The sequence below is a fragment of the Ursus americanus genome, chromosome 12, assembly GCF_024610735.1.
Source record: "Ursus americanus isolate L20-20 chromosome 12, mUrsAme1.1.p, whole genome shotgun sequence".
NCBI lineage: Eukaryota > Metazoa > Chordata > Mammalia > Carnivora > Ursidae > Ursus > Ursus americanus.
Window position 1 is genome coordinate 62073072 of NC_142138.1, and position 16081 is coordinate 62089152.

Genomic DNA, 16081 nt, shown 5'->3' on the forward strand with positions numbered 1-16081 from the left:
CACGCTGAAAGTTTTTATTTTAAAGCTAAAATGTACAAATATAACAGTCCACAGTCTACAATAAACATTTAACCACTGATGATTTCCTTAAGATGCTGTTCTCCCTCACAGTTCAGATGTCTCATCTTCTGTGAAAGTCCAGCTTGCCTTCCTTTCTCCCCACCAAGTTCATCTGTCTTTTTAGAAGTCCTGCCGGATGTTTTCTTTGTTTGCCTCTCCATGCTGTTGTTTCATTTGAAAGATTTCATTTTCTAATTGCACAATAGTCCTTTCAATCTCATAATTCTTACTGACCAGGGATACCCAACTAGAAAAGTAAAAAAAAAAAAAGAAAAAAAAAGTAAAATTACTCAATATAAAATTTCTCTTAGAATATTTTACCATATACACGTTTTCAGCCAGGGTCATAATGTGAACCTTCACTTCTAACTTTCCATTTTAAAAAACAGGCACAATCAGGGGAAGGGAGTGAAGGGCACACAGGATTCTAGATGTACTGGGTGCCTGGGTGGCTCAGTCGGTTAAGGATCCGCTTTTGGCTCAGGTCATGACCTCAGAGTCATGAGATTGAGCCCCGCGCCAGGCTCCATGCTGAGTCTGCTTAAGATTCTCTCCCTCTCCCTCTCCCTGCTCGAGCTCTCACTAAAATAAATAAATAAAATCTTAAAAAAAGATTCTAGCTGTATTGTTATAAGTTAATGTGAATCTACCATTATTTCAAATTAAAAAAATTTAAAAAACCAAATTAGAAATAGTTGGAGATTGGATGAGGTGATGGAAGATTACATTTAATGGGATTAACATAAAAGGAGAAAAAAACAGGGCAGAGGCAATAGTTAAAAATGGTGGAGAAATTTCTAGAACAAGAGAAAATTCCACAGATCTAAGCAGCCTTCCCCTTTCCCCTGAAAAATCAGGACAAATGAAAAGAAATACTCATGTATATTTGGGAGATTATATTAGTTTGAAGAAAAATGTGAAAAGATGAATAGACTGATTCACGTGGAATACATGGAGGTGGAGAAGGTGGAACAAGGAGAAAGATGTGGGGGAGGAAGAAGGGAAATAGCAAAGCAAAAAAGAGAACTGATAAAAAGTTCATGATTATAGGGATTCATATAAACTTATCTATGTATATGAAGAACATTTTTTTTCTTTTAAAGATTTGTATTTATTTGAGAGAGTGAGAGAGAGCATGGGGGGAGGGGCAGAGGGAGCAGACTCCCCTCTGAGCAGGGAGCCCGACGCGGGACTCAATCCCAGGACCCTGAGATCATGACCTGAGCGGAAGGCAGACGCGTGACCGACTGAGCCACCCAGGCGCCCCTGAAGAACATTTTAAAAGTAAAATATATAAACAAAGGAAAAAAACTTGAGATGCAAATGATCAAAGTATGAAATCTCCCTCCCTCACGAGTTAAAAAATAGATAATTTTTTTCCTTTTAAACAGAGAGTGTAAGTAGAATCCTATTCAGAGCAGAAATACTGAACTGAACACAGGTTCTGAGACCAGAATTCAGTGACAGTGGTTCCGTCATTCTCACTGCCTTCCAGGCCCACACATCAGAGACAGGCAGAGGCAGTGAAGAGCAGGATTCAGAAAACAGCATTTCTGTGACACTTGTGGCATCCCTTTTGAATATTGTTGAATCATACTGTTAAATCCTGATCTTAAAATGTGCTAAGTGATTTAAAAGATGATGGAAGTGAAGATACTCACGTTGACTCCATTTCCCTTAATTTAGATCCAGCTGTGAGCTGCATGTTCTTCCGCTGCCAGTTCAAATCTTGAATATGTTTCCTGTAAAAAATTATTTATACAACCCACCTACATTTTAACATAACACTGAAATCAACAGCAAAATCTACAATCAACGTAATATATCTTTAATCCCTTGAGAAGAACAGATGTATACAGTAATAGACTAATTCCAGGAATTAACTTTCTTCTATTTTTCAATGACAAATTTCATAAAGCAAGCTCACCATGAAAAATTAAACACATACACATATATGCACACACAGAGATTAAAAAGCAGAAGTCCCTCCTCCCGTGTGCTTCCCCTTCTAATTACTGTTCAGTTTTTGGTGGGTGTTTTCCCAAACTCCTTCCTATATGTGTATGTGCAAGTAGAGATTAATTTTTTTTTTTAAAGATTTTATTTATTTATTTGACAGAGATAGAGACAGCCAGCGAGAGAGGGAACACAAGCAGGGGGAGTGGGAGAGGAAGAAGCAGGCTTCCAGCGGAGGAGCCTGATGTGGGGCTCGATCCCACAACGCCGGGATCACGCCCTGAGCCGAAGGCAGACGCTTAACCGCTGTGCCACCCAGGCACCCCGAGATTAATTTTTTTAAGTAATCTCTATGCCCAATGTGGGGTTCAAGCTCACCCCAAGATCAAGAGTTGCATGCTCTACTGACTGAGTCAGCCAGGTACCCCGAGATGAATTTTTTTCACATAAATCAGATTATACATGTTGTTCTGCAACATTTTCTCCTAAAAGTGCCTTTTCAATGTCTGCAGATCTGCAAACTGCAAACGACCTGGTAGAGATGCTGCCAGACACGAAGTCTATTTGTCCTCCTCTCCAGCAGGGCAAACCCAGCACTGGATGCTGGAGAGAGTGGATCATCAAGTATTACTCTCATATGACGACAGCCCATTGGTTCCTCTCTCTTCTCGTTCTGTTTATGAGGATTCACCTAAACTTTACTATAAAATAAGAGGAAAATAGGGGCGCCTGGCTGGCTCAGTCAGAAGAACCTGTGACTCTTGATCTTGGGGTTGTGAATTCAAGCCCCACACTGGATGTAGAGATTACTTAAAAATAAAATAAAATAATAAAATAAAATAAGAGGAAAAAACAACTTACCTTAACTTCTGGAGCTCTTTCTGTGCATGTTCAATCATATGAACTAGATTTCTAAGGAAGGAAAAGAGGAAAATCAGATTAATATTCATTAAAATTTAATAATACCAACTAAAAGTGAGCTATCTAGTTGATACAAGTTCCAGTTTTTCTGCTATTGGGCTCTGTGCCAAATACCACGTGAGACACTCTATGCATATTAGCTACTTTAATTCTCCTAAGAATTCTTTGAGGTAGGAATGATTACCCCTCTTTTACATACGAGGACATTAAAAGCTTAGCAAAATTAAGTGACTTGGTCAAGATAACACAGGTGAATGTCAGATTCAATTCCATTTCAGGTCTTTTAACCTCTCAAGACCAACCAGTTTACTGACACTCTGACTTCCTGTACCTAGGTCTCTTCTTAAACTGTCATACTTTTCATGGAGAACATGGAAAATAACTGATATGAGTGCATTTATTCAAATCCCTTATTATCTCCATATTTCTGTACCTACATTTATCCTGCCATTCTCCCCTCCTGTCTACTGCTAACAGAGAGAGAAGAGAAAACTGGAAGTCTGGAGACTGTGATTCCAGTACAAGCTGGCCCTCACTGGCACAGGGGAAAAGTTGAGCAGAACAGGAGTGCCATGTTATTACTGTTATTAGAGAAGTGATTCAAGGGTAGAGGCCACCCTTCCCCGCCCTTAAATAACAGCTTTACTGAGATGTAATTCTCACAACCATATCAATTTCCTCTTAAGGCAGTAGAGAATCACCTTTAGGGTCCATTTCAACCACATCGGCCTTACTATTCTAGATCCACTATCGTTTCCTGGCTTTCATGATTCAGTATTTTGCTTTTCTCCTAAGTTATTCTTCTATCTCTATTGACTGATTTTTTTCTCACTAACTGCAATTCTCTGAAGATTCAGTCTTCAAACAGCTGTGTCTCTCTGGGCTTATCTAAAGCTCATCCCCCTTTCCTTGATTTCTAAGATCACTCCACGCTCCTGAGGACCAGTAAGCTTGGTACTCTAGTTCTGACCTCTGACCTTTAATAGGAAGTTTCCCTTTGAATGACCTCTTCCTGAAAGCCCAGTTTATTCTTGTCTTCTCCTTTCTTTCGTCCTCCATGAGTACAAGCATACCTCAGAGATACTGTGGGTTTGGTTTCAGACCATGTAATAGAGCAAGTATAGCAATAAAGCAAATCAAATGAATTTGTTCTCCAGTACATATACAAGTTGTTTATACTATACCGTAGTCTTTTAAGTGTGTAACAGCATTATGTGTTAAAAAAAAAAGTACTTGCCTTAATTAAAAAATACTTTATAATTAAAAACTGCTGACCACTGTTCTGAGTTTTCAGTGAGTCATAATCACTGATCACAGATCACTGTAACAAATATAATGGAAAAGTTTGAAATACTGAATTACTAAGATGCGACAGAGATAGGAAGTGACCAAATGCCACTGGAAAATGGTGCCAACAGACTTGCTGAGGCAAGGCTGCCACAAACTTTCAATCTGTAAAAAATGTAATACAGCAAAGTGTAATAAAATGAGGTATGCCCATATACAGGTCCCTCCTCAAGCACTGTGAACATATTTTTATTAAAACTTACAGTACTGCATCATGGGAGTCAGAAGACTTGGGTTCTAGTCCCAGCTCTGCCCTAAAAAGCTGTGTGTCCTTGAATGACTCACTTGACATAAATGAGGCTAAGCCTGTTTATCCTTAAAAACAAGGGCTGACCTCGAAGGTTTCCCTTTAATTGCAAGTACATAATTCTCTGAATTATGAAAAAAATTTTTTAAGCTATCATGAACCAAGACCTACTTAGAGCTAAAAGCTCTCTGCCCAGCATGTTTGATGCCCTCAAATCTTTTCACAAGGAAAGAAAACTTACTTTAATAAGATGGGAAGACAAAGAAGTGGCTGAGAGTAGAGCCTTACATAAACTGAATTTGGGCAGACTAGGTAAAGGCATTCTAGGAGGCGGCGAGGCATGAGTAAAGGCCCAGGGTCAGAGTTATGATCATCACAAGAGAGAGGATTCCTCTGGCTAGAGTGAAAGTCTACCACTGAGATACACAGCCTTTTGCCTTGAATACCATGTTAAATAGTTTGGACTTTACCTTGCAACAAATGGGAAATTATTAAAGATTTCTAGGCAAGTTGAAAGCAATGTTTTCTTCAATGTATTATTTTTTCCCCCTGCCATCTATGCTCTCTTCCCTTCTTGGGAGTGTTCTCTCTCTCTTCTAAATGTCCAAAGTCCACCATTTTTTTTTTTTTTGAAGATTTATTTAATTTTACAGAAAGAGAGCATGGGGAGAGAGGGGCAGAGGGAGAGGGAAAGAAAGAATCTCAAGCAGACTCCCTGCTGAGCAAAGAGCCCGAGATGGGACTCAATTTCAGTACCCTGAGATCACGACCTGAGCCAAAATCAAAGTCAGATGCCTAACAACTGAGCCACCAAGGTGCCCCCAAATCTCACCATTTTTTAAATTCTTTTTTTTTGGTGACCTTAATTCTTAACATCCCTTCTGTGGATGTCTGTAGTTTATGGAGCACAACACACAATATAGCACGTGCCCCCGTAGTGCTAAAAGTAGACTACTGGTTATCTGGTGTAGAGATATCTTGTCTCCTCAACTGAATAGAGCTTCCTGAGGACAAAGATCAGATTTTTCCACTTTGTAAAATATGGACCTTTTTTTTTTTAACAGACTTTTTTTTGATTAATCTGTTTCTTAATCCTCCCAACCCCATTCTTCCTTTATCTCCCTTGCAACATATTCACAAAAGTAATGGAAATGTTTATGCTGTAGTTTCTCAAATTCTGGATTTTGCCCCTGGATCCCTACATGGCCAAAGAAATTTAAAATATATTTCTGAAAAATTGAGAAAAGATATTTATCACTTTGTGATTTTGCTTTATTATTCCAGGAAACATACTCTAGCAAATAGTTTGATGCAGTGTCATGAGGTTCAATGGCTTTTTCTCCTTTAACTGTTAAACTCCTTAAACTATTAAACTGTTGATACAGACTCAGGGGATTTTAGGGCTCAAAGGCATCACAGACATCATCTAACCACCAAATTTTACAACAAAGAAAACCGAGCCCTAGATAGATAACAGAACCTAAAGCTAGTTACATGGAACAGAAAGAGGAGCTCAGTGGCTTGTGTGGGCACCTTGCTTCCCATGTTAATTCCCTACGTACAGTCGATTCTCATGATTTGCAGATTCTGTACTTGTGATCTTACCTACTCACTCAAATGTATTTGTGACCCCAAAATCAACACTTGCGGCATTCTGAGATCACTCACAGCATGCGCAGAGCAGTGCAAACTCTAAGCTGTTGGATGCGTAGATTCTCAGCTGGAGCGGAACAAGGGGCACTCTGACTTATTGCTTCAGGTCTCATACAGAGATGACCAAAGGATGCAATTTAATTTCCAACTCTGCCAAATTACTTAACACTTCTGAACTTTGTTTTTCCATTTACAAAATGAAGATAATAGAATCTGCCAGGAAGAGCTGTCTTTAGGATTTAAAGTTATAGTCTATATAAGATGTGTATATACACATACATTATTTCCACCAAGAAAAATGGTACAATATTTGCTAATTCAGTATTCAAGGGCACTTTACAGAACATAACATGCAACTAATAAGAATCGACTGTATGAGCAATCCCCCACATTAAGGATTACATTCCACCATGTTGTGATTTGTCAATCAGACCTCAGAACTCACTTAATTACAATATTACACAACAAATGTATTTAGGTTTAGGTCCCCTCTGTACCCTTGGAGGTGGGTCCCAAAGCAATGGCTTTTCATATGGGTTTAGTAGTTCTAGGACATGATCCCAAATGAAAGCCCACTATACTATTTTTATCTCAATTCCCACATTTTTTTTTAAAGATTTATTTATTTGAGAGAGAGAGTGCATGTGTGACTGAGCAAGTAGGCACAAGGGTAGAGGAAGAGAATCTTCAAGCAGACTCCATGCTGAGCATGGAGACTGACATGGGGGTTGATCCCATGACCCTGAGCTGAAATCAAGAGTCAAGACGCTTAACTGACTGAGCCACCCAGGCACCCATTTCCATATTTAAAAAAAAAAAAATACCAAAGCTGTGGGTGGGATGGGTTTAAGAAGAACAAAAAGCTTCTTACTCATTATATACTTTCCAGGCATTGCATCCATGCTGTGACATTAGTTCCAGATTCTCAATTCGAACCGCCTGATGCTCTAACTGGGCCATAGAATTGTTTACACATTCTTGCCACGCAGTAATGTCATTTTTCTGACCCGAGGAAGGGGCTGGAAGTTCGTATCTGAAATTAAACAAAAATAAAATGAAACTACATATTCCCCTAAATCTTTCCTTCCTTCCAACAGAATGCCTCACAGGTTTATGCACAATGTAAAATCCATGGAAGACTTAAGATCAGATCAGATTGCACAATAATAACCTATTTATCCTAGGAAACAATTCATTTACGAATAAGATTCAATACCATTATATACAGTAACAAAAAATTATTTCAATGTGAACTGATTCAATAAACTATAGCATATTCATATAAAGGACTGTTAAATTAGCTACTGAATGATGCTACTGACTACTTAAAACACTAACATGTTTGTGATATATTAGGAGAAAATAGTAGGATACAAAAAAACCTATGCTATCATTTTTGTAAAACACACTTACATTCACCCAACATCCCATCCACACACCCACGCCATTCTAGAGAAAAAAATGGTAAGGGATAAAATAATTCTTTGCATTTGGACCTCACTCTATTCTCTCTCTTCACACTACACAGTCCTTCAACACTGCTGATATAGCCAGTAAGTATACTCTTCATAAATCTCAGCTGATTATCTATGAGTTACTACAAACTAAGTTTTAATTTCCATTTTAATATTTTGACTAGATACTGTAAAAACTCCACATTATTCCTATGAACAACTGAGGGGTATGCAACTGGGATCAAGAAGTGATAAACCAGGGGCACCTGGGTGGCTTGGTTGGTTAAGCATCCAACTCTTGATTTTGGCTCAGGTTATGATCTCAGGGTTGTGAGATCAATTCCCTGATTCCCCGTGTCAGGCTCCACACCGGGCGTGGAGCTTGCTGAAGATTCTCTCTCTCTCTTAAAAAAAAAAAAAAAGTGACAAACCACTTTGTTTAAAAAAAAAAAAAAAAAAGCTTTACACATACACCATAAACATGGCAGTTTTCAAACTTCTGATTATAGCCCACGGTAAGAAATATCTGTGATCCAGTACACAAATACACATAGCTCAAAAAAAGTTCCATACAACAGGGACGCCTGGGTGGCTCAGTCAGTTAACTGTCTGCCTTCGACTCAGGTCATGATCCCAGGGTCCTGGGATACAGTCCCACAATAGGCTCCTTCCTCGGCAGGGGAGTCTGCTTCTCCCTGTGCCTGCTGCTCCCCCTGCTTGAGTGCACGCTCTCTCTGACAAATAAATAAGATCTTAAAAAAAGAAGTTTCACAAAACAATAGTCACCTTTACATGCAGTATATTCCAATATTTTCTATTCTATTTCCTTAAAAAAGTGCTGTGAGAACTAAGTTTCCTCCATGATCCACTGCTTAGTGGGTCATTACTTCTGCTGTGAGACATACCGCCATAAAGGAGTTACTGTCATGAATATCTACAGAGCAGAAGCACCTGGAAATGAAGAACTGAGGAATCCTGGAACTTCTTCTCCTGCCTTTATCACTCAGGCTAGACAGGAAATGGAGCACAAGAAAGATGGTCCTCTGGGTCTACAGACTCAAATCCCTCTTCTATTACATCTGCTGAGAGGACAGACCTACTGTGAATGTGGTCCTGTCTCAAAGGACTCTGCTCTGACGGACTACTTAGTGGTTCTCATAATTCCATAGTTATCTTGAAGTTGAAAGGGAACTCAGATTTGTTAAGGAATCGAATTCTCCATTTTAGAGAAAGTAACAAGGATGTTTGGGTTTTCTTCCTTGAGAGAGAAGTAGTTTTGTAGTAAAGAGGCACAGAAGGGAAGACAGTGGAACCAAAGCCAAACTATCCGGGTACTCTGTGTTTACTAATGTTCTGTGTCAGAGTGAATCAGGGATCATTGTAAACCATAACATGGTTTCAGCTAGACAGGTGATCAGTGAAGAACAAGATGTCTAATCAGGAACATTTCCTTGAAGATGCTTTTTCTTCTTTTTTTGAGATTTATTTATTTATTTGAGAGAGGGACCGAGTGAGCACGAGCAGGGCTCGATCTCATCATCCCAAGATCACGATCCAAGTCAAAACCAAGAGTCAGATGCTCAACCGACTATGGCACCCAGGCGCCCCTCCTTGAAAATTCTTAAAAACATGAACTTCATTACAATTACCATTCCTGTTGTTGGATTTTACAATATTTTGCATTTTTGTTTTTGTTTTTAAAGAGAGGGCACATACTTGTGTCAGTGGGGGAGGGGGCAGGGAGGGCAGAGGGAGAGGGAAAGGGAGACTCTTAGGCAAGCTTCACACTCAGCGTGGAGTCTCAAGCAGGGAACTAATCTCACAACTCTGAGATCATGACCTGAGCCAAAATCAAGAGTGGGATGCTTAACCAACTGAGCCACCCAGGCACTCCTATTCTGTCTTTTCAAATAATAGTACAAAGAATATATCTGGACATTAACAAGGATTATAGGAACCACTATTATATGAAGAAACATAAACATAAAAATCAGACAAGAATTTTTTCTTTTCCACATTTTAAAAGCTGTAGCAGTTTTACTAGTGACTTAAAATTAAACAATGATTTGGGTCCAGCTAAAACCAGAAATACAACTTACCGTTTCATACTGAGTAATTCTATTGGTTGTCGAGCAGCCAGTCTTTCAAATTCATTTCTCATTATGTCGGTCTAATTGGGGGAAAGAATGATTTCCAAAATCATATTGACGAATTGCAATTAATAATTGCACTTTGCAATTGCACCAAATAATGAATCTAACCTACTTAAATATTTCTTTAGCTACCCATTAAAATGGATCATTTCCAAAAAAATTAAAAAGATAAAATAAAATGGATCATTTTCCCTTCCCACCAAGTCTTCTCTGGGTTAAATGCTCTCAAGGATCAGAACACACACACCTCATATATAAAAAGACCCACAGAGAAAAGCATTATTCCTAGATAGTGGCTTTCAGTCCCAGCAGCACATAAAAATCAACTGGAAGCTTTGAAAACAATTTCATTCCCAGCCACATCTTACCCCTCTCTCCCATTCCCATTTAATTGTTCTGAGGTGGAGACTGGACATGATTATAACTTGTTTTTAACTCAGCAGTTGACTGTATAGTGAAGCCAGCGTTGAGGACCATGGATCTAAGTATTCACCGGGGGTGGGGGAAGGGAGGAGAGGACTTGGACATAAAATAATCTGCTTTAGGGCTTTTCACACCTCACTCTTTGCAAAGAATGAGAAATGGGGAAGGGGCGAAAGAAACTGGTTCTGCTATCTGCTCTAACAATTGCATGATTTATTATTTTTTTTAAAGATTTTATTTATCCGTTTGAGAGAGAGGAAGAGCACACAAGCAAGGGGAGCAGCAGGCAGAGGGAGAGGGAGCAACAGGCTCCCCACTGAGCAGGAAGCCCAATGCAGGGCTTGATCCCAGGGCCCTGGGACCATGACCTGAGCCAAAGGCAGAGGCTCAATGGACTGAGTCACCCAGGTGCCCCACAATTGTACGATTTAAAAAAATACATGGTAAAAAAGTGAAAAAAAAAAAAAAGTAAAAAAATACATGATAAAGCTCTACTTCTTTAGGTTCAAGTTTTGGTCAATATCCTATTCCATTTCTGTTCTGCACATTTCCTGGCCTGAGTATAAAGAACTGCTTAAGTATTCATTTACAGTAGTATTTCAGTTAACCTGTGTAATTTCAATCTTCTGATGGTTTCAACTATATTAACAATTAGACTAAAAAGTTAAGACCGTCCCCCAATTCCTGGCTAGAATAGTTAAATGAATTAATGGAAAAGAAGTTTCAAAAGCAATTTGAGGAGTGGTTAAGGTCTTGGGCAAATTAGCTTCTCTAAGCTGCAGTTTTCCCATTTAAAAAATTAGGATAATAAACATATAGTTATATAGTTCACAGGGCTGTTTTCCAGACTGAGATGGTGAGCCCAGGACACTACCAATTCCTATTTTGAAAAAGGGTTAAATGATCAATTATAAAGATAGGAGGCATATGTTGTATTTAAGAGAGCTAAAAGGAAAACTGGTTCAAATATTTAAAAGTTTGTGACTGAGTGCAGTTATCTGAAATTTTCGGGAGGTCAGGAAACATTACTGTACTTACTTCTTAATGTGGTACCATTTATATCTGAGTAACATTTAGCAAACGTATGGGAAAACGACATATCCTAGGAACATCTTCCTCCTATTTAAAACTTAACTGACATTTCTTTTCATGTTACTTCAATATAAATACTGCGTTTTAGTAACAGAATTCTTTCATTAAATACTTGTAATGGGAAAAAAACCCAAATACTAAAATGCCTATTAATTTAGAGATGATATTTTACATTTCATTTAGCTGATTACACCCTAAGTAGTATCTTGGGTGCACTTCTAGGCTAAATATTTAACTAGCATTTTACTTATAAATGGTTTGTCACTTCAGTCATCCACATACCTTCGGTAAATATCTAGGCTGTGATACAAATGCCGCCCTCCAGCGGTTCTCAGGAGCCTAGGCTCATATATATTAAAAATTCCTCACCACTTGTTTTAGAGTAGACCTTAGAGAGTAGAGGATGCCTTTGAGACTTTACGCAAGCAGCCGATCCCTGAAAAACGTTTACCTAATTTTTGCACTGATAGGTAGTTCGCGAAGCCCCAGAATGTCCTTCAGTGGGTCTCAGAAAAAGAACGCCGGAGAAGGCTTACCTAGCTGTTTTCAATGGACCGGTAACACCTACACAATACAGTAACAAGTAGCTAAGCAAGCAATAGTTAAAGCCAGAATTTAGAATACATTTTTTACGTGGCTAAGACTCTCAATCCAAAATAAAGATTCACAGGATCCTGGCTCATACGGTGGCCTCAAGACATCACACTTACTTCAAATGCTGAATAATCCGGGGCTGTCAGGTAACTCAGGTAGTTCTTGGTAGGTCGGTATCGGCGAGTTTCCTCCTCCACCAGCGCCGCAGCCTAGGAACGAGAACAGGGGTCAGGGTAGCAACTTGTAAGGTGCTTCTTCCAGCACTAAGAGCCCGAGAGCGCTGAGTCGGCTACCCGGCCCGAACTCACCGCTTCCCGCACACCAGGCGCTTCGTAACCTTGGTCAAAATAAGGCAGCGCATCTACCACAACCTCTCCAGCAACTAAGCCTGTGCCCGCCATTCTCAGGATTCCCTAAATTTTGAGTCTGCGCAGACTCAGGCCCATTTCATTACGCCTGCGTTCGCACTGATGTAATTATACGCCACTTGCGCATTGGCTCTGGCGCATGCTCAGTTGTCAATTCTGAAGGCGCCCTCGCCGAGCTACTAGGAAGTGCCCGGCCATTTTGTTTTGGTCGGACGTGACGTCACGTCGCGTGTTCCCCGAATCAGGGAAACGTCTCCATTTCCTATCCCTCAATGTGCTCCGCTTTTTTGCCTCCGCCCGGGAGCAATTCGGAGGGGAATTGGGACTTTTAGTTCCCAGCAGGAAGCTGGTATCTAGAAGGGCAATGCTTTAAAACTCTTGGAGAAAACTGGCAGCAGGATTTGACAGGGAGAGAGATTCTGGTTTCCCACTCACCTAACCTTTCACCTACAACCCTTAACTTTACTCTTTATGGCGGTTTTTCTCTCCCCTTGCGCTACTTGCTGTACCCCCCACTATTCTTAGTTCTGAGAACACTTGCATTGGATAAATTTCAGATTCTGGAAGTCGGCGCAAGTCGCCAGTTAAAATTGCGAAGCTTTAGGGTCTCCGTAACAAAAGGAACCCGATCTTTTCCTCCATGGTGAAATTAAAAACTGCCCACCAACTCCAGCTTCAACAAAATCCTGTCATTTTGCCTTCGGGGCGTAAATAAAGCCCACTGATTTGCCTTTAGGACTCCCGGAAATAGATCAGTGTTCCTCGCTGCCTCCCAACCACTCCTGCTGCTGCCGGGGCGCCGGCTCTGGTCTGTGTCCCCAGCTCCCTTTCACTAAGCGGCCCAAGACCAAATAAGGTAGTCGGACTACATACCCTGCCGGTGTATGCGACCTAGACCCAGGCTTTGTCTGCCAACAGCCTGGAAACGTTGGCCACGGTTATTAAGTCGGGTTAGTCTACCATTGATTCGGATTGTCTTTTAACATTATCATTAGATAAATGTGCTAGTGATAGATTTAAGCGAAGTAGAAGATCTTTACATCTTAAGCAACTTTATTTAAAATTCTCCGAGATCCATGGATTTTTGTGTTTATTCATTGAAAGATCTGTAAACATTTTATACAAATCTTGAGCAACTCTTTTACAAATATGTCCAGAACTCACAATACTTTACAAAAACAAAATAAAACAGACCTAAGAAAAGGAAGCAGCTTCAGGTCACGGGGATAAAATAAGACCCCCCCATCCCTGAAGCAAAGGTCTCCTCACAGAGGGACGGTCAGGATTCACCACCGTAGGACCTCCTACCCCCGTTTTATAAACAATTCCCAAGTACTAATTCTTCCCTCAGGGTTGGAGTGGCAAATGGAGAGATGTCTGGTAAAAGCCCCACTGGGGTAAGATGCTTAATAAACATTTTTTTTTTTTTTAACAAGACATAGGCTCAGTTCTATTTTCTAGACCCCTAAGAACTATGTAGCACCGGTCTTCAATGGGGTCTGCTTCAGATTCATTCACACACACTTGAATGGGTTGTAATGACAATACTGTACAATTCAATAAACTGTATCATAATACAACTTACAAGGTTTTGTTAAGTTCGAATAAATATTTTTACGCCAGTTAAAACCATCAGCAGGAATTGAAGAAAACAAACTGACATCTGCTATAACATTTATCAATGAAAATTACACCATCACTGATAAGTTCCTCCTAATCACTACTACTATTTTAGATACTAAAGGTCAGGGTGATTATATAGTGAGGGCCCAAGGAATGTTCATAGTCTGAGTCCAATTTAATTAGGGCAAAAAAGTCCAACAATTCTAGGGGAACCAAAAAAGAGTCTCATCTAGGCACCAATAGTTTGAAGTCCCTTGTCCTCAGAGCTGAAAATTGGGTCTGGTACCCTTCAGCTTAAAAGAAAACTTTAATAGCTATAATCCCACAGAGCTCAAATTCCCATCTGCAGGACTAACCAACTTTCTCTGTTCTCATGAGTGGACAGTCCTGGCTTCAGTTCTGGCTCTGTTGTATAATTTTTGGGCAAGTTACTTATTAACCTTTCTGAATTCCAGTTTCTTCATTAATAAAATGGAGATGCAAGTATTTCATGAAGTTGACTTAAAGACTGAATAAGATGACATACATGTATCATCACGCATGACACATGGGGGACACTAAGAAAAGGGAGGTTCTCAGGCCCTTGAAAGGATATTTTCCTGTTAGCTATAATCCCATAAAGTTTAATGTTGACAAGCTACTCAAGTGCCGCACGATGTGGAGGAGGACCTCCAAGGTGTCTACTTGTATAAGATACTCACTAACAGTGTTAATAAATAGGGCTTCCATCTAAGTGAGATTCCCCCAGACAGAACATTAGACTAAAAAACAAAAACTGGAGATATATGATGAGTGTATTCCTTAGCTCAGCTCAAACAACCCATAGGTTTCAAGCTGCCATGGTATTTCAGTGATGAGAATGATGGGTGTAGGGCGTGTTCTGCACTTCTATCATGCTTCCTTGGTACCTTCAACTCAGCATTTCTCTCACTGTGCTCATCTTTGAGTTGTTTTCTTTTTTTAAAATGCAACACCAAATCTTTCCCTAGTAAAAGACAAGTGCCTTCACAGACGAAGCACATAACACAAAGAATGAGTCCAAGAATCAAACAGAAAAGGCCACTGGAAAGAAAAAAAATCAACCAGCTGGAGGCAGAGTAATGAGAACACTGGCTCCAGACTTCTCCCAACAATCCTCTAGTGATTCCTACAGCAGCAACGGGAGAATCCTCCTCCAAGGACCTGGCCCGCTTTGTAACCTTTTCGACTTTTCAGGATTTCATAGGCTACTTCAGGGCATCCTGACTCTTGGAGAAGTATTTTCTTTGGCACTTTCTGTTCTATTTAAGATGGAGACAGTCAATCAAAGATTTCATTTCTTCTGCAGAAATTTCATTTTACTTCCTAAAGGAAGAAAGAAGTAGAGTGAACTCTCATTAGTTTGTTTTTATTTACTGTACATTATTTGAGGCAAGGGATTAACAACTTAGTCATTCAGGAGTAACAACAACAGCCCAGGAGTAAGCTGCCATGTCAAGCTAGCAGGTGATGTGTTCAACTACCAAACAAACAAAACCCATGTGTCTAACTGTAGAGGTAGGACAGAACTCAGACATCACCTAATCCAGTGACTTTCAACCTTGACTATAGGTTAAAATTGCTTGGCCTGATCCCCAGAGATTTCTTGGAGCCTGGCGTGGGGAAAATTTTCATTTATGTTCCCCAGAGACTAAAATATTGTAGTCGGAGTTCAGGACCACTGATTTAATCTAACTTCATGGTATAAAGATGAAATAACAGCCCAAGGCATACAGCTAGTTAAAGACAAGGCCTAAATTTAATTAGGGGCATATATTTCTCTTTTCTTTTTGTATTGAAGTATAATTGACATACAATGTCCTATTAGATTGAGGTGTACATCATAGTGGTTTGATATTTTTATACACTACAAAATGATCCCTATGATAAGTCTAGTTACCAGGGGGAACATATGTCAAGGACCAATATAAACATCATGGAATATAGTTCGTTATTTTGGGCTACCACATCACTGTTCTCCAATATCACAAAGGATAACAAAAAGTTTATTATTATAACTGAAAAATCATAAACATCTGTGTTTCTTTCTGAAGTATAAAATTAGACTCGTAGGAAATCCTCTTTTGCCGCAGATGCCCCCTAAACCAGGTGTTTTTATTTTTTATTTTATTTTATTTATTTTTAAAAGATTTTATTTATTGATTTGAGAGA

The 16081-nt window shown here is 39.6% G+C and overlaps 2 protein-coding genes across 3 annotated transcripts in view; both read right to left on the minus strand.

The window, feature by feature from the left end:
* BCAS2 (BCAS2 pre-mRNA processing factor) lies at positions 1-12418 on the minus strand. The gene is made up of 7 exons (XM_045801449.2): positions 12209-12418; positions 12017-12109; positions 9738-9808; positions 7056-7217; positions 2878-2928; positions 1722-1802; positions 1-307 (listed from the first exon to the last, which is right to left on the minus strand). The coding sequence occupies exons 1-7, from the start codon at positions 12299-12301 to the stop codon at positions 181-183; spliced, it is 678 nt and encodes a 225-aa protein (XP_045657405.1). The 5' UTR covers positions 12302-12418; the 3' UTR covers positions 1-180.
* An 882-nt stretch (positions 12419-13300) lies between these two features.
* Positions 13301-16081, minus strand: part of DENND2C (DENN domain containing 2C) — a 79192-nt gene continuing 76411 nt past the window's right edge. For both annotated transcript variants that reach the window (XM_045801447.2, XM_045801446.2), the window contains exon 19: positions 13301-15235. In XM_045801447.2, coding sequence (XP_045657403.2) covers positions 15204-15235 — 32 coding nt within the window. In that variant the 3' untranslated portion in view covers positions 13301-15203. The remainder of the gene's footprint in view (positions 15236-16081) is intronic.